The sequence below is a fragment of the Somniosus microcephalus genome, chromosome 21 (genome assembly GCF_052327205.1).
Source record: "Somniosus microcephalus isolate GS21.2 chromosome 21, FLI_Smic_1.0, whole genome shotgun sequence".
In the NCBI taxonomy this organism is placed as follows: Eukaryota; Metazoa; Chordata; class Chondrichthyes; order Squaliformes; family Somniosidae; genus Somniosus; species Somniosus microcephalus.
In genome coordinates this window covers 13,070,247-13,095,454 of record NC_141007.1, presented here as the reverse complement: position 1 = coordinate 13,095,454, position 25,208 = coordinate 13,070,247, and the positions used below count along the sequence as shown (strand labels likewise).

General features: G+C 54.5%; 2 protein-coding genes across 2 annotated transcripts in view; both read left to right on the top strand.

Annotated features, from left to right (window-relative positions):
- Positions 1-25,208, top strand: part of LOC147102609 (unconventional myosin-XV-like) — a 388,701-nt gene that overhangs the window by 42,976 nt on the left and 320,517 nt on the right. Inside the window, exons 7-8 of the mRNA XM_085964088.1 lie at positions 402-525; positions 11,453-11,548. Of these exons, the coding sequence (XP_085820214.1) occupies positions 402-525; positions 11,453-11,548 (220 nt within the window). The remainder of the gene's footprint in view (positions 1-401; positions 526-11,452; positions 11,549-25,208) is intronic.
- Positions 13,541-25,208, top strand: part of LOC147102610 (neurogenic locus notch homolog protein 1-like) — a 99,784-nt gene continuing 88,116 nt past the window's right edge. The window contains exons 1-4 of the mRNA XM_085964070.1: positions 13,541-13,642; positions 15,060-15,293; positions 15,398-15,583; positions 16,521-16,650. Of these exons, the coding sequence (XP_085820196.1) occupies positions 13,541-13,642; positions 15,060-15,293; positions 15,398-15,583; positions 16,521-16,650 (652 nt within the window). The remainder of the gene's footprint in view (positions 13,643-15,059; positions 15,294-15,397; positions 15,584-16,520; positions 16,651-25,208) is intronic.

The window sequence follows — 25,208 nt, the reverse complement described above, 5'->3', positions numbered from 1 at the left end:
TGTCTCTCTCCCTCTGTCTCTCTCCCTCTGTTTCTCTCCCTCTGTCTCTCCCTCTGTCTCTTTCTCCCTCTGTCTCTCTCCCTCTGTCTCTCTCTGTCTCTCTCTCTCTGCCTCTCCCTCTGTCTCTCTCCCTCTGTCTCTCTCCCTCTGTCTCTCTCCCTCTGTCTCTCTCTGTCTCTCTCTCTCTGCCTCTCCCTCTGTCTCTCTCCCTCTGTCTCTCTCCCTCTGTCTCTCTCCCTCTGTCTCTCTCCCTCTCTGTCTCTCCCTCTCTGTCTCACTCTCTGTCTCATTCTCTGTCTCTCCCTGTCTCTCTCTCTCTCTCTCTCTCCCTCACTCTCTGTCTCTCCCTCTATCTCTGTTAAATGTTAAGATGCCAGTAACTTTCCGTTTTCTCTGCCCAGAGATACTATCGCCAAAGCTCTTTATTCCCTGCTATTTGATTGGCTGGTACAACAAATCAATGAGTGTCTGATGCCGGTGGAGATGGACAGCTCTGTGGGGATTGTAGATGTCTATGGATTTGAGGTAAGACTGGGAGAGAGTTGGGGGTATTAAATATGTAAGGGTCTGAGGTAAGTCAAATCTTTCCTCTTAGCTCAGTGCTGGGGGATGCTCTATGCATGTGAGTAGGACTTCAGATATAAAACATTACAACAGGTAAATAACACACCACAGAAATTAGGGAGTGCACAAATGTGCCCTCTCACATTCTTCAGATATTCTCTGCTTAGTATTTGGAAAGCTTGACACTGTTGTGTATGTACCTTTAAGAGAGAACTACTTTTACAGCTCCTGTATACTGTAGTACTGGCAGTGACCACACCTGTATATAAGCTTTGAGCATGCCTCTGTCTTGAGACTACCCTACTCCAGTAAACACCTGTTGATTGTTAAGTTACAGCCTCCGTGTAGTTATTGGGAAACATCATACCTTAAAAATCACAGATCCAATAGTGGCGACGAGGTCGATTCGAATCCACCTGCAGCTCTGCATTTCCCTTCAAGGATTCGCTCCGGGAGGGCGGTGGAAGCAAGTCGAGGCCAGAAGCACGGGCGTCGACCACGAGCAACCACCCAGTCGTCCGGCAGAGAGTGAACATCGCAGGGGAGGCTGTTGAGAGCCGGGCTTGGTTCCCCAGCCACGACGATCCAGCAACAGACTGGCAACAGGTACAGCGCACACCCTTCCCGGACAGCGGCGGCTGAAGCCGACCGACGGCAGAGAAAAAGCCGAGCAGCGTCGACGGGGTAAGAGAGAGGGTGAAGCGCACAGGGCGCAGCCGGGGGTTGGAAACCGAGCGGCGTCGAGGAAAAACAAAACAGAGAGAGGGTAAAACAGCAGCCGGGTTCAGGACCGAGCGGCGGAAACGGGAAGGCGCACAGGAAAACGCGCAGAGCACAGCCAGGGCTCAAGGGCTGAACAGTGTCCGCGTGGAGAAGAAGGGAGAGCGCGGGAGACGCCATTGAGCCACGGAGAAGAAGGGAGAGCGCGGGAGACGCCATTTTGTGCCAGCGGAGAAGAAGGGAGAGCGCGGGAGACGCCATTTTTGACAGTTGAATCACACCCAGGGATGCCGAAGAGTGGCAGTATCTCTACGTTCGACAATGAAGTCGAAGATTGGGCGACATATGTGGAACGCATTGAGGTGTACTGCCAGGTGAATGAAGTGCCAGATGCTAGGAAAGCACTGGTTTTGTTAAATTCCATAGGTGCAAAAACTTATGGCTTACTGCGAAACCTAATAACCCCAGAGAAGCCCGTGGATAAGAATTTCGAAAGCATCGTAGAAATCCTACAGGACCACTTAAACCCCACACCGCTGCTGATAGCAGAAAGATTTAAGTTCCACAAAAGGAACCAGCATAAAGACGAAAGTAATGCTGAGTACTTAACGGAACTGCGCAAGCTATCGAAACACTGCCAGTTTGGAGTGGGACTAGCAGATACATTAAGGGACAAGTTTGTGTGTGGGCTTCAAAGCGAAGGAACCCAGAAACGGCTTCTATCAGAAAAGGATCTTACGCTGGACAAGGCTTTCAGCATGGCAGTATCACACGAAGCAGCCGCAAGGGGCGCTGCAGAGATACAACGTAGACCGCAAGAATATGGCACCAATGAAATGTCATATGGAGCAGGGAAGTGTTATCGCTGCGGCAGAACAACACATGACCAGAAGGATTGTTGGTTCAAGGACCAAGTGTGCAGACAGTGTGGAAAATCAGGACACATAGCAAGAGTCTGCCGGTCAGGGAAGAAAACCAACAGCAAGAAATCTCCACAGGAGACGTACAAAAAGGTACATAAGGTGATGGACAGTAGTTCAGACGAACAGAAAAGTGATACAGACTCTGGAAGCAAGGAGCTGGGTTGTCTGAAACTACATAAGGTAAACAAAATGGAGGATCACCAGACTATCTGGGTCACACTCAAGATAGACGGAGTCCAAGTGAAAATGGAATTGGACACAGGATCAGCCCTAACAGTCATAAACCAAAGGGACTACAAGCGGCTATTTTCACATATGCCCTTGAAAGCTACAGAGATTGTCTTGAAGACGTACACGGGGCAAAAAGTCTACCCCAAAGGAAAAATAAGGGTGAAAGTGATATACAAAGGCCAGGAAATACCTAAAATGGACCTATACGTATTGCCAGATGGAGGACCACCACTAGTAGGACGTGAATGGATCCGGAAGATACAATTAGACTGGCATTCCATACGGGCACTGCAGGTTGAGGCCAAAAAGGATGATGACGTCACACCTGGACGACTGTCAAAAATGCTAACTGACGCACAAGAAGTGCTCCAGGAGGGACTCGGAACACTAAAAGACATAACAGCAACGATTAAAATAGAGGAAAATGCAAGCCCAAAGTTTCTTAAGGCCAGACCAGTGCCTTATGCGATCCGACCAGCCGTCGAAGCAGAGCTGGAAGGGTTGGAATGTTCAGGAGTACTGTCCAAAGTACACTGGAGCGAGTGGGCTACACCCATCGTTCCTGTAATGAAGAGGTCGTTGAGTAATACGCCTGGGGAACCAAAGAAGGTCCGCATCTGTGGGGATTTTAAGGTGACAGTGAACCCAGTCCTTCACACGGTACAATATCCGCTTCCACGGATTGAGGATATTTTCGCCTCGCTATCTGGAGGTAAACGCTTCACCAAAATTGATCTAGCCCAGGCATACTTGCAAATGGAGGTAGAAGAAGCCTCGAAACAATGGCCCAGAAATTCGGGTCGGGGGCTTGCCGCGCGTGCAAGCCCCCGATATGCACTTACCCGACGCGCCGGCCGTTGAGCTTCAGGGACGCCTGGAATTGCTGTTTTAAAATGTTGACTCCCGGGCAGCGTCTGACGTCACGCCGCCCAGGAGTGCAGCCAGCGCGAAGCCTGTTGCGCGCAGTGCAACTGAGACACGCCCCTTGAGGTCTCAGTTTAATAGGACACGCCCCCAATGTTTCTCACAAGCTGCTAAGCATTTTTACATGCAAAGCAGCATTTTAAATAGGTTTTTGGTATTTTTATGAAGCTTTTGGTAACTTTTATAAACTTTTAAAAACGTTTACATTATTTTGAAGAATCTGAAGTAGTTTTAAACAGAATTAAAGCAATTTAAAGACTTTTAAAAGCCCTAAAAGAATTTTTTTAATTCCATTTATTTATTTAGCAATGTCGTCGTCATACGTGTCTTCACACTGTTCCCTTTGGGGAACTGTATGAAGTGGTGGAAGGATTTATGGCCGTGATTAACGCTCATTCCGTGACCGTAACCATCTTTGAACCAGCCATTAGGGTGGTTAGTCCTATGGCGGGAGGGTTTTACGGGCTCCCACAAGCTATACAAGGAGGGGGGGCCACCCACACCCACGGACGCAAATATCCCACTGGATGTCAACCCAGAATTTAGAGCCGGAGCTCCGATTCCACTTGCCGGGACTGTCTGGAGCGGGGTTCGAAACCCTACCCCGTCTGGCCCAGCGGCGGGGATCCTACTACTACGCCAAAGGCCCAATCCGATTAGCAACGTGAAATGGCTGGAATGAGCACAATTCACGGCATTAAAAGAACTCACAATTGAACTGATGATGACCTCAGCAATCTCCTCAACGAGGTGGAGGCGCAGCGCCTGCTCATCATTGGTAATGAGAAGTCAAAGGCGCCGCAAAAAGGACAGATGATAGCTTGGTCTTTCAAGTGGCAGCATAGGGCTCCAGTCACGGGGAGGGAAAAGGCGCAGGAAACGTATGGGTGTCACCTTTTGCGCGGAGTGGGCCTTTTGCGTAGCGGTAAGCATACCCGCCGCTGGGCCAGAAGGAGTAGGGTTTCAAACCCCGCTCCAGACAGTCCCGGCAAGTGGAGTCGGAGCTCCAACTATGAATTCTGGGTGGACATCCAGCGGGATACTTGCGTCCGCGGGTGTGGGTGGCCCCCCCCCTCAGATGGGTTGTGGGAGCCCGTAAAACCCTCACGCCATAGGACTAACCACCCTAATGGCTGGTATGAAGATGGTTATGGTCACGGAAGGAGTGTTAACGTGGCCAGAAATCCTTCCACCACTTCATACAGTTCCCGAAAGGGAACAGTGTGAGGATACGTACGACGATGACCTCTTGCGCAATGCACCTCCTTGGACCCTCAGTCGCAGATGCGAGGGGGCAAATCGTGCAATTGTTAAATTTTTCATTTTATTGACATGTAAAATGTTGGCCCAGTAATTCCCTTCCAAACGCGCGAGTACGGTCGGGGTACTTACGCGTCTGGCCGGAGGAAATGCTGGTTTTCAGCATGCACAGCGCATGCGGGGAAAACCGTCATTTCCTGTCCTCTGAACGAAGGGGTTCAGAGGCAGAACGCGTGCGACTGTACAGGCAGCGCGTGCGCAGTAAAATTCGCCGCTTTCATTCATGCTTTCAGTGAGGTCAAGTCCTTACAACTTACACATGAAAAAAGCATGAGTACAGTTGCTCCAGAGGCTGCAGAGGAAGATATTTCTTATCGTGGAGCTTCTGAAAGGCAATATTTTTGTTTGGGAAAGGGAGGAAAGTTATTTTAAGAAATGCTGAGGTAAGTTTTAAAGTTTATTTTTGTTTTTTAAAACGGGTTTTCAGTACTGTAGGTAGAAGGATCAATTGTGGCTATGTGAATTGAATTTGCTGTGTTTATTAAATGTGAAAATGACTCCAACATTTTTAAGAAAGAAACTTTTCATCAGTAATATATTCTTTTAAGTAATTATGTATGTATGTCTGTATATATTCCTTTGCGTGTATGTATATATTCCTTTACTTATGTGTATGAATGTATGTATTTAATTATGACTTTCAGAGAAAGTAACTTACTGGAAAATCATAATTAAAAACATACATTCATACACATAAGTAAAGGAATATAAAACACACATACATATACGTAAAGGAATATATGCGGACATACATACATAATTACTTATTACTGATGAAAAGTTTCTTTCTTAAAAGTGTTGGAAATGTTACATTACTCATTTTAGAACACTCATTCTCACATTCAATTCACACAGCCACAATTGCTCCTTCTACCTACCGTACTGAAAACCCGTTTAAAAAAAAAAAAATTTAAACTTTAAAACTTACCTCAGCATTTCTTAAAATAACTTTCCTCCCTTTCCCAAACAAAAATATTGCCTTTCAGAAGCTCCACGATAAAATATATCTTCCTCCGCAGCCTTGGAGCAACTTTACACATGCTTTTTTCAAGTGTAACTTGTAAGGACTTACCCTCACTGAATCCATGAATGAAATCGACGAAGTTCACTGCGCAAGCGCTGCCTGTGCAGTCGCACGCGCTGTGCCTCTGAACCCCTTTGTTTAGAGGACTGGAAATGCCGGTTTTCCCCGCATGCGCTGTGCATGCTGAACACGGGCATTTCCTCCGGCCAGACGCGTGAGTACCCCGACCGTACTCACGCGTTCAGAGAGGAATTACTGGGCCAATACCTCACGATCAACACTCATAAAGGTCTCTACCAATACAACCGGCTGGTGTTCGGGGTAGCATCGGCTCCAGCTATTTGGCAAAGGGCGATGGATCAAGTCCTGCAAGGGATTCCAGGGACCCAGTGTTATTTGGACGACATCCTGGTCACGGGCGAAAATGACAGTGATCACCTCGCCAACCTGGAGAAGGTGCTCACTAGATTAAAGGAATATGGGCTACGAGCTAATCGCCACAAGTGTGAGTTTTTCCAGAAGCAGATCTCGTATTGTGGCCATGTTATTGATGAAGAGGGGTTACATAAGTCCCCTGAAAAGATTGAGGCAGTAGTCAAGGCTCCAGCACCGGAAAATGTGTCACAACTGAGGTCGTTCCTCGGGCTGGTGAACTACTACCATAAGTTCTTACCAAATTTGTCTACAGTATTACACCCACTGGACACCCTGCTGCAAACGGGGGTACCATGGAAGTGGAATGACGAATGTAAACGAGCTTTCCAGAAGTGCAAAGAATTGATCACATCAAAAGAGGTGTTGGCCCATTTCAACCCAGCACTACCAATTCGTTTGGCATGTGATGCATCACCCTATGGTATTGGAGCGGTGCTGTCGCACAAATTCCCAGATGGGTTGGAGAGGCCAGTAGCCTTTGCGTCTCGGTCACTAACCTCAGCCGAGCGCAACTACGCCCAGATTGACAGGGAGGCCCTCAGCCTAGTATGGGGAGTAAAAAAATTCAACCACTACCTGCATGGGCAGAAGTTCATCTTGCTGACTGACCACCAACCACTTGTCTCCATCTTTAATCCAAAGAAGGGCGTTTCGGTGATGACTGCACAACGGTTACAAAGATGGTCCCTTTTTCTAGGGGCGCACCAATATGAAATAGAATATGAAGGCACGAAACAGCATGGAAACGCTGATGGGCTATCACGCCTGCCACTGCCTACTGTGGAGGAAGCACCAGCAGTGGACCCTATCGAAATATTTTATTCGTCAATAATTGAACGATTGCCAGTAACTAACGCGGATATAGAGAAGGAGACCCGCAATGATCCGACACTGTCTCGGGTATATGATTTGACGGTGAGGGGATGGCCAACACATGGCGACTCACTGTTGCCAGCATTCTCATCCAGAAGAGAACAGCTGTCAGTATGCCAGGGGACAGTGATGTGTGGATCCCGAGTGGTAATTCCACCCAAGTTAAGGGAGAGAGTGCTAAATGAGGTTCACGAAGGTCATCTGGGAGGGGTGAAAATGAAAAGCCTTGCTAGGGCTTATGTGTGGTGGCCGGGGATCGATCAACAAATCGAGGACCTAACCAAGAGCTGCTCAGGATGCCAGAAGATCCAAAATGCACCACCACATGCCCCTCTACACCCATGGGAGTGGCCCTCCTCTCCATGGCAACGGGTGCATATTGATTCGCTGGTCCATTTATGGACTCAATGTTTTCAATAGCAGTGGATGCTCACTCGAAATGGCCTGAGGTGATAAAAATGTCCTCAACCACTACAGAGAAAACGATTGCAGTCCTACGGATCATATTTGCCAGGAACGGCTTGCCAGAGCAGATTTGCTCTGATAATGGACCACAGTTTGTGTCCGAAGAGTTTCGAAAATTTATGAAAAGGAATGGGGTAAGGCATTACACATCCGCCCCGTATCATCCAGCCACAAATGGATTGGCTGAGAGGTTCGTACAAACCTTTAAAAAGGCGATGAAGGCCATGTGCGATGATGAAATTCCATTACAGCATAAAGTGGACAATTTCCTGTTAGCCTACAGAAATGCGACACATGCAGTTACCAACCAGACCCCGGCCATGATGTTCTTTAACCGAAGGTTGAGATCTCGTCTGGATTTGCTCAGACCAAATGTGCGAAGAAATGTTGAGGATAAACAATTCCAGCACATCAATGAGAAGCCGACAAGGAGCTTCAATGTAGGACAACCAGTCTTGGCCCGTGACTACCGAACAGAGAAATGGCAACCCGGAACGATATGCACACGGCAGGGGCCATTAATGTACACAGTGGATGTCGGGGAGAACATTGTGAGGCGACATGTCGACCAGATCTTAGCGTCACAGGAATGAGTCAACCCCATGTCTCGCGTACCTGGGGATGAACCTGACATACCAGTAGCATCTACCTCAGAAACAGTAGCAGTGGAAACTGATGAACTAACCGACGAAAGGGAGCCAGAATCGCCTCCGCACCAAGAACAAGAACCTCAGGGAAGGCGCTATCCAGAAAGGGTCAGGAAGCCGCCCCAAAGACTGAATCTATAAATGGACTATTTCTGTTTAATGTGCATGTTAAAGTGTTAATTGTTATTTGAATATTATGGGTACTGCTAATCTAAAAGGGGAGGAATTGTTGTGTATGTACCTTTAAGAGAGAACTACTTTTACAGCTCCTGTATACTGTAGTACTGGCAGTGACCACACCTGTATATAAGCTTTGAGCATGCCTCTGTACTCCCAGTCTTGAGACTACCCTACTCCAGTAAACACCTGTTGATTGTTAAGTTACAGCCTCCATGTAGTTATTGTGAAACACCATACCTTAAAAATCACGGATCCAATAGACACATTATACACTGTTTTTTCACCTATGGGGTCTGGGTTGTAATGTAGCCCAGAATGATGCAATGAAAGCCTTTTGTGTCTTTTGATTGTAAGGGATCTATCTGAAATGAGCTTGGGCTGTCTTAATCAGGTCCAAGTGTTTGATGAGATAGTGCAGAGGGAGCTTTACTCTGTATCTAACCCGTGCTGTCCCTGCCCTGGGAGTGTTTGATGGGACAGTGTAGAGGAAGCTTTACTCTGTATCTAATCCGTGCTGTACCTGCCCTGGGAGTGTTTGATGGGACAGTGTAGAGGGAGCTTTACTCTGTATCTAACCCGTGCTGTACCTGCCCTGCGAGTGTTTGATGGGACAGTGTAGAGGGAGCTTTACTCTGTATATAATCCGTGCTGTACCTGCCCTGGGAGTGTTTGATGGGACAGTGTAGAGGGAGCTTTACTCTGTATCTAACCCGTGCTGTACCTGCCCTGGGAGTGTTTGATGGGACAGTGTAGAGGGAGCTTTACTCTGTATCTAACCCGTGCTGTACCTGCCCTGGGAGTGTTTGATGGGACAGTGTAGAGGGAGCTTTACTCTGTATATAATCCGTGCTGTACCTGCCCTGGGAGTGTTTGATGGGACAGTGTAGAGGGAGCTTTACTCTGTATCTAACCCGTGCTGTACCTGCCCTGGGAGTGTTTGATGGGACAGTGTAGAGGGAGCTTTACTTTGTATCTAACCCGTGCTGTACCTGCCCTGGGATTGTTTGATGGGACAGTGTAGAGGGAGCTTTACTCTGTATATAATCCGTGCTGTACCTGCCCTGGGAGTGTTTGATGGGACAGTGTAGAGGGAGCTTTACTCTGTATCTAACCCATGCTGTACCTGCCCTGGGAGTGTTTGATGGGACAGTGTAGAGGGAGCTTTACTCTGTATCTAACCCGTGCTGTACCTGCCCTGGGAGTGTTTGATGGGACAGTGTAGAGGGAGCTTTACTCTGCATCTAACCCGTGTTGTACCTGCCCTGGGAGTGTTTGATGGGACAGTGTAGAGGGAGCTTTACTCTGTATATAATCCGTGCTGTACCTGCCCTGGGAGTGTTTGATGGGACAGTGTAGAGGGAGCTTTACTCTGTATCTAACCCATGCTGTACCTACCTTGGGAGTGTTTGATGGGACAGTGTAGAGGGAGCTTTACTCTGTATCTAACCCGCGCTGTACCTGCCCTGGGAGTGTTTGATGGGACAGTGTAGAGGGAGCTTTAGTCTGTATCTAACCCGTGCTGTACCTACCCTGGGAGTGTTTGATGGGACAGTGTAGAGGGAGCTTTACTCTGTATCTAACCCGTGCTGTACCTGCCCTGGGAGTGTTTGATGGGACAGTGTAGAGGGAGCTTTACTCTGTATCTAACCCGTGCTGTACCTGCCCTGGGAGTGTTTGATGGGACAGTGTAGAGGGAGCTTTACTCTGTATCTGACCCGTGCTGTACCTGCCCTGGGAGTGTTTGATGGGACAGTGTAGAGGGGGATTTACCGGTGTCCTGACCAATATTTAGCCCTCGGCCAACATCAGTAAAACAGACTATCTGGTCATTGTCACATTTCTGTTTGTGGGATCTTACTGTGCACAAATTGGCTGCCGTGTTTCCTACATTACAACAGTGACCACACTTCAAAAGTACTTCATTGGTTGTGAAGTGCTTTGGGACGTCCTGAGGTCATGAAAGGCGCTGTATAAATGCAAGTCTTTCATTTTTTTTTCATATCAGGAAATTGTATATTCTGGCCTGGTGTTTCTGTCCATTAATATAATGATGGTGCACTCCCGGAGTGTAAAATGTCGCTGTATTGTCCGAGTCATGGCCAGGTGTCCTATAGTCCGTGAGCCTCAACTCGGTTCCTTCTGACCTGGAGACAGAAATTTACAAAGCTGCCAATCTCCCTCCCTGTCTGTGACCTTATCTCATTTTAAGTCGGTAAATTCAATTAATAAATGGCTTCAACCAGTTGTATCTCCATAGGACCCCCATTGCTCCTGTGGTTCTGATGACCAATACAATAGATACTGGTCTCTCGGTGTACTGAATAACAAACGCCTGTCCTCAGTGGGGTTTCTTTATTTGGTTCTGTGCCTTTGTTCAAAAATTCAGTCACAAAGCTGTTTGAGGCTTCATTGTAATGCTAACATTTGCAGATTGACATACAGGAAACTCTTTATTATCCGGCACCGACGGGACCGGCGTGGTGCCGGTTTATCAAAAAGTCCGGATTACAGAGAGGTATAGTAAAAGGTACGAGAGCCCCGTACACAGCAACAAATCCAGGCTTCCCTGTTGCTTAGCAACAGGTGCAGGAACCCCGGCCACAGACCAAGCGTCCCTGTTGCTTAGCAACAGGTGCAGGAACCCCGGTTACACAGCCACAGATCCAGGAACGGCCACTAATATGAAGTAAAACTTACCTTTACCTACTCCTGAATTTTGCCGGTTAACAGAGATTTCCGGTTATTTAGGTGCCGGTAAATCGAGAGTTTCCTGGTACTGAGGTGGAGAAGACCCCGTACTCACTCGGAAAATCCATCATGAGATGGATTATGGTGAGCTGAGAGAGACCTACATCCTATCTGCCCGAGATTCTTTGAACAGACTCATAGCCCAGACAGAGAAGGTCGCTCTGGGTCCTTCAACCTCTGGGACCTGAGTTCCACTGTCCCACAAATAACTGGGATGAAAGGCTCTTCTCTCTTATATTGGGCTCCCAAGCAAAATAAGTTTGGGGCAGTCTGCAACCGGGCAGGGGATCTCTAGTGAATCTGTCCAGGTTTTATTTCACTGGCTCTTCAGTGTGTGTTTTGTTTGAGCTTGCTGTCTTATTGTAACAGGGCTGTTTTTCTCGTGTGTCTGTCCACAGGATCTGGGCGTGAATAGTTTTGAGCAGTTGTGCATCAATTACGCCAATGAACAGCTGCAGCATTTCTTCAGCCAGGCTGTCCTCACACAGGAGCAGGTAATGGCACCAGTAAAACAGGCAATGCTCACACAGGAGCAGGTAATGGCACCAGTAAAACAGGCAATGCTCACACAGGAGCAGGTAATGGCACCAGTAAAACAAGCTGTCCTCACACAGGAGCAGGTAAAGGCACCGGTAAAACGGCAGTGCTCACACAGGAGCAGGTAAAGGCACCGGTAAAACGGCAGTGCTCACACAGGAGCAGGTAAAGGCACCGGTAAAACGGCAGTGCTCACACAGGAGCAGGTAAAGGCACTGGTAAAACGGCAGTGCTCACACAGGAGCAGGTAAAGGCACTGGTAAAACGGCAGTGCTCACACAGGAGCAGGTAAAGGCACTGGTAAAACGGCAGTGCTCACACAGGAGCAGGTAAAGGCACTGGTAAAACGGCAGTGCTCACACAGGAGCAGGTAAAGGCACTGGTAAAACGGCAGTGCTCACACAGGAGCAGGTAATGGCACCAGTAAAACAGGCAGTGCTCACACAGGAGCAGGTAAAGGCACTGGTAAAACGGCAGTGCTCACACAGGAGCAGGTAAAGGCACCGGTAAAACGGCAGTGCTCACACAGGAGCAGGTAATGACACCAGTAAAACAGGCAGTGCTCACACAGGAGCAGGTAAAGGCACTGGTAAAACGGCAGTGCTCACACAAGAGCAGGTAAAGGCACCAGTAAAATGGCAGTGCTCACACAGGAGCAGGTAAAGGCACTGGTAAAACGGCAGTGCTCACACAGGAGCAGGTAAAGGCACTGGTAAAACGGCAGTGCTCACACAGGAGCAGGTAAAGGCACCGGTAAAACAGGCAGTGCTCACACAGGAGCAGGTAAAGGCACTGGTAAAACAAGCTGTCCTCACACAGGAGCAGGTAAAGGCACCGGTAAAACAGGCAGTGCTCACACAGGAGCAGGTAAAGGCACTGGTAAAACAGGCAGTGCTCACACAGGAGCAGGTAAAGGCACCGGTAAAACAGGCAGTGCTCACACAGGAGCAGGTAAAGGCACTGGTAAAACAGGCTGTCCTCACACAGGAGCAGGTAAAGGCACCGGTAAAACGGCAGTGCTCACACAGGAGCAGGTAAAGGCACCGGTAAAACAGGCAGTGCTCACACAGGAGCAGGTAATGGCACTGGTAAAATGGCAGTGTTCACACAGGAACAGGTAAAGGCACTGGTAAAACAGGCTGTCCTCACACAGGAGCAGGTAAAGGCACCGGTAAAACGGCAGTGCTCACACAGGAGCAGGTAAAGGCACCGGTAAAACAGGCAGTGCTCACACAGGAGCAGGTAATGGCACTGGTAAAATGGCAGTGTTCACACAGGAACAGGTAAAGGCACTGGTAAAACAAGCTGTCCTCACACAGGAGCAGGTAAAGGCACCGGTAAAACAGGCAGTGCTCACACAGGAGCAGGTAAAGGCACCGGTAAAACAGGCAGTGCTCACACAGGAGCAGGTAAAGGCACCGGTAAAACAGGCAGTGCTCTCACAGGAGCAGGTAATGGCACTGGTAAAACAAGCTGTCCTCACACAGGAGCAGGTAATGGCACCAGTAAAACAAGCTGTCCTCACACAGGAGCAGGTAATGGCACCGGTTAAACAGTTAGGGGGTTATTTCGGTGAAAGGATGAAAACAGGTGCTAAATGGGTGCTGTGCTGTGTTCAATTTTCGGGCTAATTGATGATTACCCTGATTTGAAGGTGCCTGCAGGCGCTGAAACCGACACCTGCACAGTTGGCACTCGAACGCTGATTAGACGCAATTTTCCTGGGGCTGTATACGTAGCCCGCACTCACCCACTTCCACTGAAGGTGTGGCGTGCGCTGGCTGGGGGAGAAGCCAAGGTGGAAGGATTTCTCAGGGACCGGGAGAGAGAGAGGGCGCCCGGGTTGTCGGACGCGGCACTGGAGAACCTGGTTGAGCAGGTCCAGAGGAGGAGGGTTGTCCTGTACCCGCAGGGGGGAATGGAGTCCGCAGGGGCAGCTAATGCGATGCATGTGGGAGGAGATCACCCAGGAGGTGACAGCCAGGAGCACCGTCCCCAAGACATGGCTCCAGTGCTGCAAGAAACTTAACAACTTGACACGTGTGGTCAAGGTAAGCTCCCATCTCACAAACACACTTCTCAATAACTGCATCACCATTTAACACACTGCATCTACCATCTAACAATACACTGACATTCACAAACCCCCACACTATTGCATCCTTTACAGGCACTACTCGCACCTCAGACACATCTCACAGCTCTTCAACCATGTGAGGCATCTCACACACACACACACACACACACGCACACAAAAACACACATGTCAATACACTCATTCATAATCACCACTCTTTCTCTTCCACGACAAGATAGCACATAACAGGTGGCAGCAGGACCTGACCGGGGATGGGGAAGCATGCCTGCACGGCATCACTCCCCTGAGGAGGCAGTGTTGGCTGTGATTGGCAGGGGAGGGGGAGACACCGTGGCCAGAGGTAGAGCAGGGACATATCGCCTAGAGGTATGTGGCCATTCTAGCTTCCTCACAGATGCACAAATATTCCTGTTCCCTAATCCCCCAAAGATATCCTCACTCTCGAGCTCTATTTAGTCTCATCACACACACACTCCGATAATGTTGCACCCTAACCCTTCTAGCTTTATTATTGCAGGCTCCCAGGAGCAAGAGCCACCTCGCATCCCCGCCTCCCTCCCCCAAGAGCAACTGCAAGACAAGCAAGAGCCACCTTGCCCCGAGGAGGAGGAGGATGAGGAGAGTGAGGAGGAGGAGGAGCAGGCGGAGGAGGAGGAGAGTGAGGAGGCGGAGGAGGAGCAGGCGGAGGAGGAGGAGGAGCAGGCGGAGGAGGAGGAGGAGCAGGCGGAGGAGGAGGAGCAGGTGGAGGAGGAGGAGGAGGAGAGTGAGGAGGAGCAGGAGCAGGCGGAGGAGGAGGAGAGTGAGGAAGAATGCACTGTGTCAATGGCTACCACTGACGTAGGCACCAGCTCAGAGACTGGCACCACGCGTAACTTAGAGGCTAGGATAGAACACGGATCCTCACACTGGGACACACCGGGCTCTAGTGGGCAGCAGCCACGCCGGTTGGAAGGGACACCATAGGTGCCATCTTGCCGGGAGGCAAGGTCACATACTGGTCCTGCTGTAGAGGAGTCAGATGAGGACTGACATGAATCAACTGAGTGGCCTGCGAGTGGCACTGTCCAGGGAGAGTATAAATACTCGGGCACGGGCCCAGCTTGCGCAGGACATTCTTAACAGGAACTAGTGAAGGACACAACTGGACCTCCATGTTGTACAACAGTTGATTAAAACTTTGTTTAACGCTTAGACCAAGTGCCTAGTAGTGTTCTTACGTCAAGGACCTCGCAGGGCCAAGCTTCAGAAGAAGGCTGATGGGTGCGACAAACCAAACGCTTGGTGCAATGGAGAGCCTGCCTAAAAGCTTACAGGTCATGGCTAGGGGGATGGAGGAGTCCGCCTCCACCTTGGTCCGTGGCTTGATGTAGAGCCTGGAACCCATCCTCTCCAGCGTGGAGAGGCTGGCCAATTCCAGCCAGCGACCTGTGGAGCCCGACATCATGCAGCGTCTGCTGACTGAGGTCTCAGCTTCCACTGCAGTCATTGCAGCTTGTATAGAAAGGCAAACTGCTGCAATGGAAGCTCAAGCAGCTGCCATGGTGGTGCTGGGCTCCTTGGTTGAAAGGGGCAGATCACTGGGCGGGCTGAGCAGAGGCCCCGAGGTAGTGGCGTGGGAATCATGGAGCAGGAGTCTACTGGTCCCTCTCCAGATGCCAACATTGCCGCTGTCTCCCCCACCTCTCCACCATTGCCCTTGCCGTTGCAGATCAGCCAGGCGGCCCAGACTGCTCAAGCCCATGCTGAGATGGTGCAGTCTGAGGCAGGGCCATCACAGCCCACAGCCTCTCGAGGGTATTGCAGGAGGTCATCTGAACTGCCCTCTTCAGAATCTCAGCAGCCATCCACCTCGCCTGCTGCTACCACTCGAGTTGCACTTTGTAGAAGCACCAGAGTAGGCAAGAGCACTGATAGCTAAACACTAAAGGCTGGATTTTGATTGAGGAGGCGTGTAGGAGGCGGGACGACAACTTTCAGGGTTGTAGTCCCGCCTCCATCGAGTTGTGGTCAACCCACGCGATTTTCACTTGATTGACCTTGTTAAGTCCGCCCAGCGGGCTCAGCAGGCCAATTAAGGGCCACCTGGCAACAGGTGACGTCACAGATTGACATTTCATCTGTCAAAAGCTTTTGACAGATGAAATATCAGTGTTTGACAGCTCTTTGAAGCTGTCAAACACTGACAATCTGTACACTAGGTTAATTCCTTCCTCTCAGGCTGATTTAGAGATCTCTCCAGAACAGAAAGCTGAATGCTGCAACTTTTGACAGCTCGTGGCCATTCTGCGCCGGTGAGATGCGGGACTCCCGAGATCTAAAGGAAGGAAGGCTGTAAAGGTAAGTAAATGTAAGTAAAACTTCTTTAAACACTTTACACACACCAAACACACTTACCTCTGAACTCATGCACCCATCACTCACCTGAACACCGGACATCTCGACCCCTCCAAGCCCTTCAGCCCGACGGTCCGCCTCGCTAACTTGGCGTGGTTTGGAGCCGTCGGGAATCCCACACTTCAGCAATAAAAATAGGGATTAGGCTAAAAACTGCCCATTAACTACCTGTTAACAGGCAGTTAATTGGCACTAATCCCCTTCCCGCCTCGGGGAGGCGGGTCCCAGCACAGGTCGGGTATCCACCTCCTTTGAAACTGGGCATGGAGGCGGGTTGGGGGCGCGATGGGTTCGTCCCCCCCCGATTTCGAGATTTTAACCCCCCACACGCCTCCAATCCCGCCTCCACGGCCCAATGAAAATCCTGCCCTAAGGGTTTGCACCAGGGTTTAATGTTTGTTAGTTGTGTGATGTTCCATTCCATGATTGTGCTGCAGATGAAGAATGATTATGGTAATTGGGTAGTCGTGGAATTGGTGATCTTTTTTATTGTGTTCTTCATGAGGAAGGGGTTTAAAGGATTGAGTGCAGATGGTGGCCTTCCTGATGGATCCTCAGTCGTGGAAAGTAAGGCATGTGACAGCAGGGCTCCAGAGTCGAACGGTGGAGCACACCTCTCAAAAGTGCTCTTCAATTAGATGGTGTCCCTCCCAGGTCTACCTGGAACCCTGTGATGTTCCCCCAGTCACCCTCCTCCTCCTCTTCCTCCTCGTCCTCTTATGGCTCCTGAGCATGATCCTCTGGCACAATTGCTGGTGATTGCCGGTAAAAATATTGCTCGAGTGTTGAAGTCTTGACACAGTGTCCCAGGCAGTCTCCCGATGTGTTTCAAAAGTCCTTTTCAAACGCAGTGTAGTCAGTCAATCTTAATCAGCAACTGAACATTGAAAGCTGAACATGGCTTTCAGTAGCGCTCGCAATCCTCAGCAAGGACTTGTTTACTCTTTTTCAGCTGGTCGCTGTTAGGCAAGGTCGTTAGATGAAGCGATATCCACCAAACTGGCGAGCAGCCTCTTTACTAAGCGCTAGAAGGTAATTTAAGTGGCAACAGCCCCTTGACGAACCTCCTGGTGGCGTTCCAAGTGCAGGCTTCAACTCCTTTACCAAGATGGTGTCTTGCGCTAAACAGGGACGAAGCCAGTGTTGCAGTTTAAGACCCCATCTTGGCAAATCTAGTGGCTCCTTAGCGCCTAAACTTTCCGGGAAAAATCGCCCCCAAGAGCGTTGAGCCTACACACCAACACCTTGACTAACCTGCTGTATCAGCATCTTTAATAGTTCCACATTAATACAAGATGTGATTTCAGTGTATGGGGCGGGCATGTCTTCCACCCACATCTGCTGTACTGTGCTCCTCTCACACTCAGCTCGGCTGCACCCGACTCTGCTCAATCCGATCATATTCTGCATCTTTTTCCACAACAATCTGCTTCCCTGCTCTCCATGTAACTTAGTGTGACAGTGCGAGGCTCGACTGCACTCAAGCGATTCCTTCCACTCCCTGCAAACTGAGCTCAGCGCAGTTGTATTCCAACCCACTCCACGCACCCAACTCCACCCCACCATACTCGACTCGCCTCGACACAACTCCACCCTATTCCACTCCACCCCAGTCCACCCCACTCCACTCCACTCCACTCCACCTCACTCCACTCCACCCCACTCCACTTCACCTCACTCCACTCCACCTCACTCCACTCCACCCCACTCCACCACAGCCCACCCCACTCCACTCCACTCCACCTCACTACACTCCACTCCACTCCACCCCACCCCACTCCACCCCACCCCACTCCACCACACCCCACTCCACTCCACTCCACTCCACCTCACCCCACTCCACCCCACTCCACTGCACCCCAGTCCACCCCACTCCACTCCACTCCACTCCACCTCACTCCACTCCACCCCACTACACCCCACTCCTCTCCACCCCACTCCACTCCACCCCACTCCACTCCACCTCGCTCCAACCCACTCCACCTCACTCCACCCCACCACACTCCACCCCACTCCACCTCACACCACCCCACCTCACACCACACCACCCCACTCCACTCCACTCCACTCCGCCCCACTCCACCCCACCCCACCCCAATCAACTCCACTCCACTCCACTCCACTTCACTCCACCCCACTCCACTCCACTCCACCTCACTCCACTCCACCCCACTCCACTCCACCCCACTCCACTCCACCTCACTCCACTCCACCTCACACCACTCCACCCCACACCACTCCAGCCCACTCCACTCCACCCCACTCCACTCCACCCCACTCCACTCCACCCCACTCCACTCCACCCCACTCCACTCCATTCCACTCCACCCCACCCCACTCCACCCCATTCCACCTCACTCCACTCCACCCCACTCCACTCCACCTCACTCCAACCCACTCCAACTCACTCCACCCCACTCCACCTCACACCACCCCACACCACCCCACCCCACTCCACCCCACCCCACCCCACTCCACCCCACTCCACTCCACCTCGCTCCAACCCACTCCACCTCACTCCACCCCACCACACTCCACCCCACTCCGCCTCACACCACCCCACCTCACACCACACCACCCCACTCCACTCCACTCCACTCCGCCCCACTCCACCCCACCCCACCCCAATCAACTCCACTCCACTCCACTCCACTTCACTCCACCCCACCCCACCCCACTCCACTCCACTCCACCTCACTCCACTCCACCCCACTCCACTCCACCCCACTCCACTCCACCTCACTCCACTCCACCTCACACCACTCCACCCCACACCACTCCACCCCACTCCACTCCACCCCACTCCACTCCACCCCACTCCACTCCACCCCACTCCACTCCACCCCACTCCACTCCACTCCACCCCACCCCACTCCACCCCATTCCACCTCACTCCACTCCACCCCACTCCACTCCACCTCACTCCAACCCACTCCAACTCACTCCACCCCACTCCACCTCACACCACCCCACACCACCCCACCCCACTCCACCCCACTCCACCTCACTCCACTCCACCTCACTCCACGCCACCCCACCCCACTCCACCCCACCCCACTCCGCCCCATCCACCCTACCCCACTCCACTCCGCCCCACCCCACTCCACTCCGCCCCACGCCACTCCACTCCGCCCCACTCCACTCCACCCCACACCACTCAACCCCACACCACTCCACCCCACACCACTCGACCCCACACCACTCCACCCCACTCCACCCCACCACACTCCACCCCACCCCACTCCACTCCGCCCCACTCCACTCCACCCCACTCCGCCCCACTCCACCCCACCCCACCCCACTCAACTCCACTCCACCCCACCCCACTTCACTCCACCCCACCCCACCCCACTCCACCCCACCCCACTCCACTCCACCCCACCCCACTCCACTCCACTTCACTCCACCCCACCCCACCCCACTCCACTCCACTCCACCTCACTCCACTCCACTCCACTCCACTCCACCCCACTCCACTCCACCTCACTCCACTCCACCTCACACCACTCCACCCCACACCACTCCACCCCACTCCACTCCACCCCACTCCACTCCACCCCACCCCACTCCACCCCACCCCACTCCACTCCACCCCATTCCACCCCACTCCACCCCACTCCACCCCACTCCACTCCACTACTCCACCCCACCCCACTCCACTTCACCCCACCCCACTCCACTCCACCCCACTCCACTCCACCTCACTCCACCCCACTCCACTCCACTCCACCTCACTCCACTCCACCCCACCCCACTCCACCTCACTCCACTCCACTCCACCCCACCCCACTCCACTCCACCTCACTCCACTCCACTCCACCCGACTCCACTCCACTTCACACCACCTCACTCCACTCCACCTCACTCCACTCCACCCCACCCCACTCCACCTCACTCCACTCCACTCCACCCCACCCCACTCCACCCCACCCCACTCCACTCCACCTCACTCCACTCCACTCCACCCGACTCCACGCCACTCCACCCCACCCCACTCCACCCCACCCCATTCCACTCCACCCCACTCCACCCCACCCCACACCACGCAACGCCACCCCACTCCACCCCACTCCACTCGACTCCACTACTCCACCCCACCCCACTCCACTCCACTCCACTCCACCCCACTCCACTCCACCCCACTCCACTCCACCTCACTCCACTCCACCTCACTCCACTCCACCTCACTCCACTCCACCCCACCCCACTCCACCTCACTCCACTCCACTCCACCCCACCCCACTCCACTCCACCTCCCTCCACTCCACTCCATCCGACTCCACTCCACTTCACTCCACCTCACTCCACTCCACCTCACTCCACCACACTCCACCCGACCCCACCCCACTCCACCACACCCCACTCCACCCCACCCCACTCCACTCCACCTCACTCCACCCCACTCCACTCCACCCCACCCCACTCCACTCCACCTCACCGCACTCCACCCACTCCAATCCACTCCACTCCACCGCACTCCACCCCACTCCACTCCACGCCACCCCACTCCAATCCACTCCACTCCGCCCCACTCCACTCCACTCCATTCCACCCCACTCCACCCCACTCCACTTCACTCCACTCCACTCCACTCCACCCCACTCCACTCCACTCCACCCCACTCCACTCCACCCCACTCCACCCCACTCCACTCCACCCCACCCCACTCCACCCCACTCCACCCCACTCCACCCCACCCCACCCCACCCCACCCCACTCCACTCCACCTCACTCCACTCCACCTCACTCCATTCCACCCCACACCACTCCGCTCCACTCCACCTCACTCCACTCCACTCCACCCACTCCACCTCACTCCACTCCACTCCACTCCACTCCACCCATTCCACTCCATTCCACTCCATTCCACTCCACTCCACTCCACCCCACTCCACGCCACCCCGCTCCACCCCACTCCGGTCCACCCCACTCCACTCCACCCCACTCCACTCCACTCCACCCCACTCCACTCCATCCCACTCCACTCCATCCCACCCCACCCCACTCCACCCCACCCCACTCCACTCCCCTCCACTCCACTCCACCCCACTCCACTCCACTCCACACCACTCCACCCCACTCCACTCCACCCCACTCCACTCCACCCCACTCCACTCCACTCCACCCCACTCCACTCCACCCCACTCCACTCCACCCCACTCCACTCCACCCCACTCCACTCCACCCCACTCCACTCCACCCCACCCCACTCCACCCCATTCCACCTCACTCCACTCCACCCCACTCCACCCCACTCCACTCCACCTCACTCCAACCCACTCCACCTCACTCCACCACACCACACTCCACCCCACTCCACCTCACACCACCCCACCTCACACCACTCCACCCCACCCCACCCCACTCCACCTCACTCCACTCCAACTCACTCCACGCCACCCCACCCCACTCCACCCCACCCCACTCCGCCCCATCCACCCTACCCCACTCCACTCCACCCCACTCCACTCCACCCCACCCAACTCCACTCCGCCCCACCCCACTCCACTCCGCCCCACTCCACTCCGCCCCACTCCACTCCACCCCACACCACTCCACCCCACACAACTCCACCCCACCCCACTCCACTCCGCCCCACTCCACTCCACCCCACTCCGCCCCACTCCACCCCACCCCACTCCACCCCACCCCACTCCACCCCACCCCACCCCACTCCACTCCACCTCACTCCACTCCACTCCACTCCACCCCACTCCACTCCACCTCACTCCACTCCACCTCACACCACTCCACCCCACACCACTCCACCCCACTCCACTCCACCCCACTCCACTCCACCCCGCTCCACTCCACCCCACTCCACTCCACCCCACTCCACTCCACTCCACCCCACCCCACTCCACCCCACCCCACTCCACTCCACCCCACTCCACTCCACTACTCCACCCCACCCCACCCCACCCCACTCCACTCCACTCCACCCCACCCCACCCCACTCCACTCCACCTCACTCCACCCCACTCCACTCCACCTCACTCCACTCCACCTCACTCCACCCCACCCCACTCCACCTCACTCCACTCCACTCCACCCCACCCCACTCCACTCCACCTCACTCCACTCCACTCCACCCGACTTCACTCCACCTCACTCCACTCCACCTCACTCCACTCCACCCCACCCCACTCCACCTCACTCCACTCCACTCCACCCCACCCCACTCCACTCCACCTCACTCCACTCCACTCCACCCGACTCCACTCCACTCCACTCCACCCCACCCCACCCCACTCCACCCCACCCCACTCCACTCCACCCCACTCCACCCCACTCCACGCAACTCCACCCCACTCCACCCCACTCCACTCGACTCCACTACTCCACCCCACCCCACTCCACCCCACTCCACTCCACTCCACTCCACCCCACTCCACTCCACCCCACTCCACTCCACCTCACTCCACCCCACTCCACTCCACCTCACTCCACTCCACCTCACTCCACTCCACCTCACTCCACTCCACCCCACTCCACTCCACTCCACCTCACTCCACTCCACTCCATCCGACTCCACTCCACTTCACTCCACCTCACTCCACTCCACCTCACTCCACCCCAGCCCACTCCACCTCACTCCACTCCACTCCACCCCGCCCCACCCCACTCCACTCCACCCGACCCCACCCCACTCCACCAAACCCCACTCGACCCCACTCCACCCCACCCCACTCCACTCCACCTCACTCCACTCCACCCCACTCCACTCCACGTCACTCCACTCCACCCCACTCCACTCCACTCCACCCCACCCCACTCCACTCCACTCCACCCCACCGCACTCCACCCACTCCAATCCACTCCACTCCACTCCACCGCACTCCACCCCACTCCACTCCACGCCACTCCACCCCACTCCACTCCACTCCACTCCACTCCACCCCACTCCACCTCACTCCACTCCACCCCACTCCACCCCACCCCACTCCACTCCACTCCACTCCACTCCACCCCACCCCATTCCACCCCACCCCACTCCACCCCACCCCACTCCACCCCACCCCACTCCACCCCACCCCACTCCACACCACCCCACCACACTCCACCCCACTCCACCCCACTCCACTCCACCCCACTCCGCCACACTCCACCCCACCCACTCCACCCACCCCACTCCACCCCACTCCACTCCACCCCACACCACTCCAACCCACTCCACTCCACTACTCCACCCCACTCCACTCCACCCCACTCCACTCCACCCCACCCCACTCCACTCTACCCCACTCCACCCCACTCCACCTCACTCCACCCCACTCCAATCCACTCCACTCCACCCCACTCCACCTCACTCCACTCCACTCCATTCCACCCCACTCCACCCCACTCCACTCCACTCCACTCCATCCCACCCCACTCCACCCCACTCCTCTCCACTCCACTCCACCCCACTCCACTCCACCCCACTCCACTCCACCCCACTCCACTCCACCCCACTCCACTCCACCCCACCCCACTCCACCCCACTCCACCCCACCCCACTCCACCCTACTCCACTCCACCTCACTCCACTCCACCTCACTCCACTCCACCTCACTCCATTCCACCCCACTCCACCCCGCTCCACTCCACCCCGCTCCACTCCACCTCACTCCACCCCACCCCGCTCCACTCCACCTCACACCACTCCGCTCCACTCCACCTCACTCCACTCCACCCACTCCACCCCACTCCACTCCACCCACTCCACTCCATTCCACTCCATTCCACTCCACTCCACTCCACCCCACTCCACTCCACCACACTCCACTCCACCCCACTTCACTCCACCCCACTCCACTCCACCCCACTCCACTCCATCCCACTCCACTCCATCCCACCCCACCCCACTCCACCCCACCCCACTCCACTCCACTCCACTCCACCCCACTCCACCCAACCCCACCCCACCCCACTCCACTCCACCCCACTCCACTCCAACCCACTCCACTCCACCCCACCCTACTCCACCCCACTCCACCCCACCCCACCCCACTCCACTCCACCCCACCCCACCCCACTCCACCCCACTCCACCCCACCCCACCCCACTCCACCCCACCCCACTCCACCCCACTCCACTCCACCCCACTCCACTCCACCCCACTCCACTCCACCCCACTCCACTCCACCCGATCCCACTCCACCCCACTCCACCCCACTCCACTCCACTCCACCCCACCCCACTCCGCTCCACCCCACCCCACTCCACCCCACCCCACTCCACCCCACTCCACTACACCCCATCCCACTCCACTCCACCCCACTCCACCCCACTCCACTCCACCCCACTCCACTCCACCCCACTCCACTCCACCTCACTCCACCCCACTCCACTCCACCTCACTCCACTCCACCTCACTCCACTCCACCCCACCCCACTCCACCTCACTCCACTCCACTCCACCCCACTCCACCTCACTCCACTCCTCTCCACCCCACCCCACTCCACTCCACTCCACTCCACCTCACTCCACTCCACTCCATCCAACTTCACTCCACTGCACTCCACCTCACTCCACTCCACCTCACTCCACTCCACCCCAGCCTACCCCACCCCACTCCACCCCACCCCACCCCACCCCACTCCACTCCACCCCACCCCACTCAACCCGACCCCACCCCACTCCACCACACCCCACTCCACCCCACTCCACCCCACCCCACCCCACTCCACTCCACCTCACTCCACTCCACCCCACTCCACTCCACCTCACTCCACTCCACCCCACCCCACTCCACTCCACTCCACTCCACTCCACCCCACCGCACTCCACCCACTCCAATCCACTCCACTCCACTCCACCGCACTCCACCCCACTCCACCCCACCCCACTCCACCCCACTCCACTCCACCCCACTCCACTCCACCCCATCCCATTCCACGCCACCACACCCCACCCCACCACACTCCACCCCACCCCATTCCACCCCACTCCACTGCACCCCACTCCACCCCACCCCACTCCACCCCACTCCACCACACTCCACCCACCCCACTCCAGCCCACTCCACTCCACCCCACTCCACTCCAACCCACTCCACTCCACTACTCCACCCCACTCTACTCCACCCCACTCCACTCCACTCCACTCCACTCCACCCCACTCCACTCCACCCCACTCCACC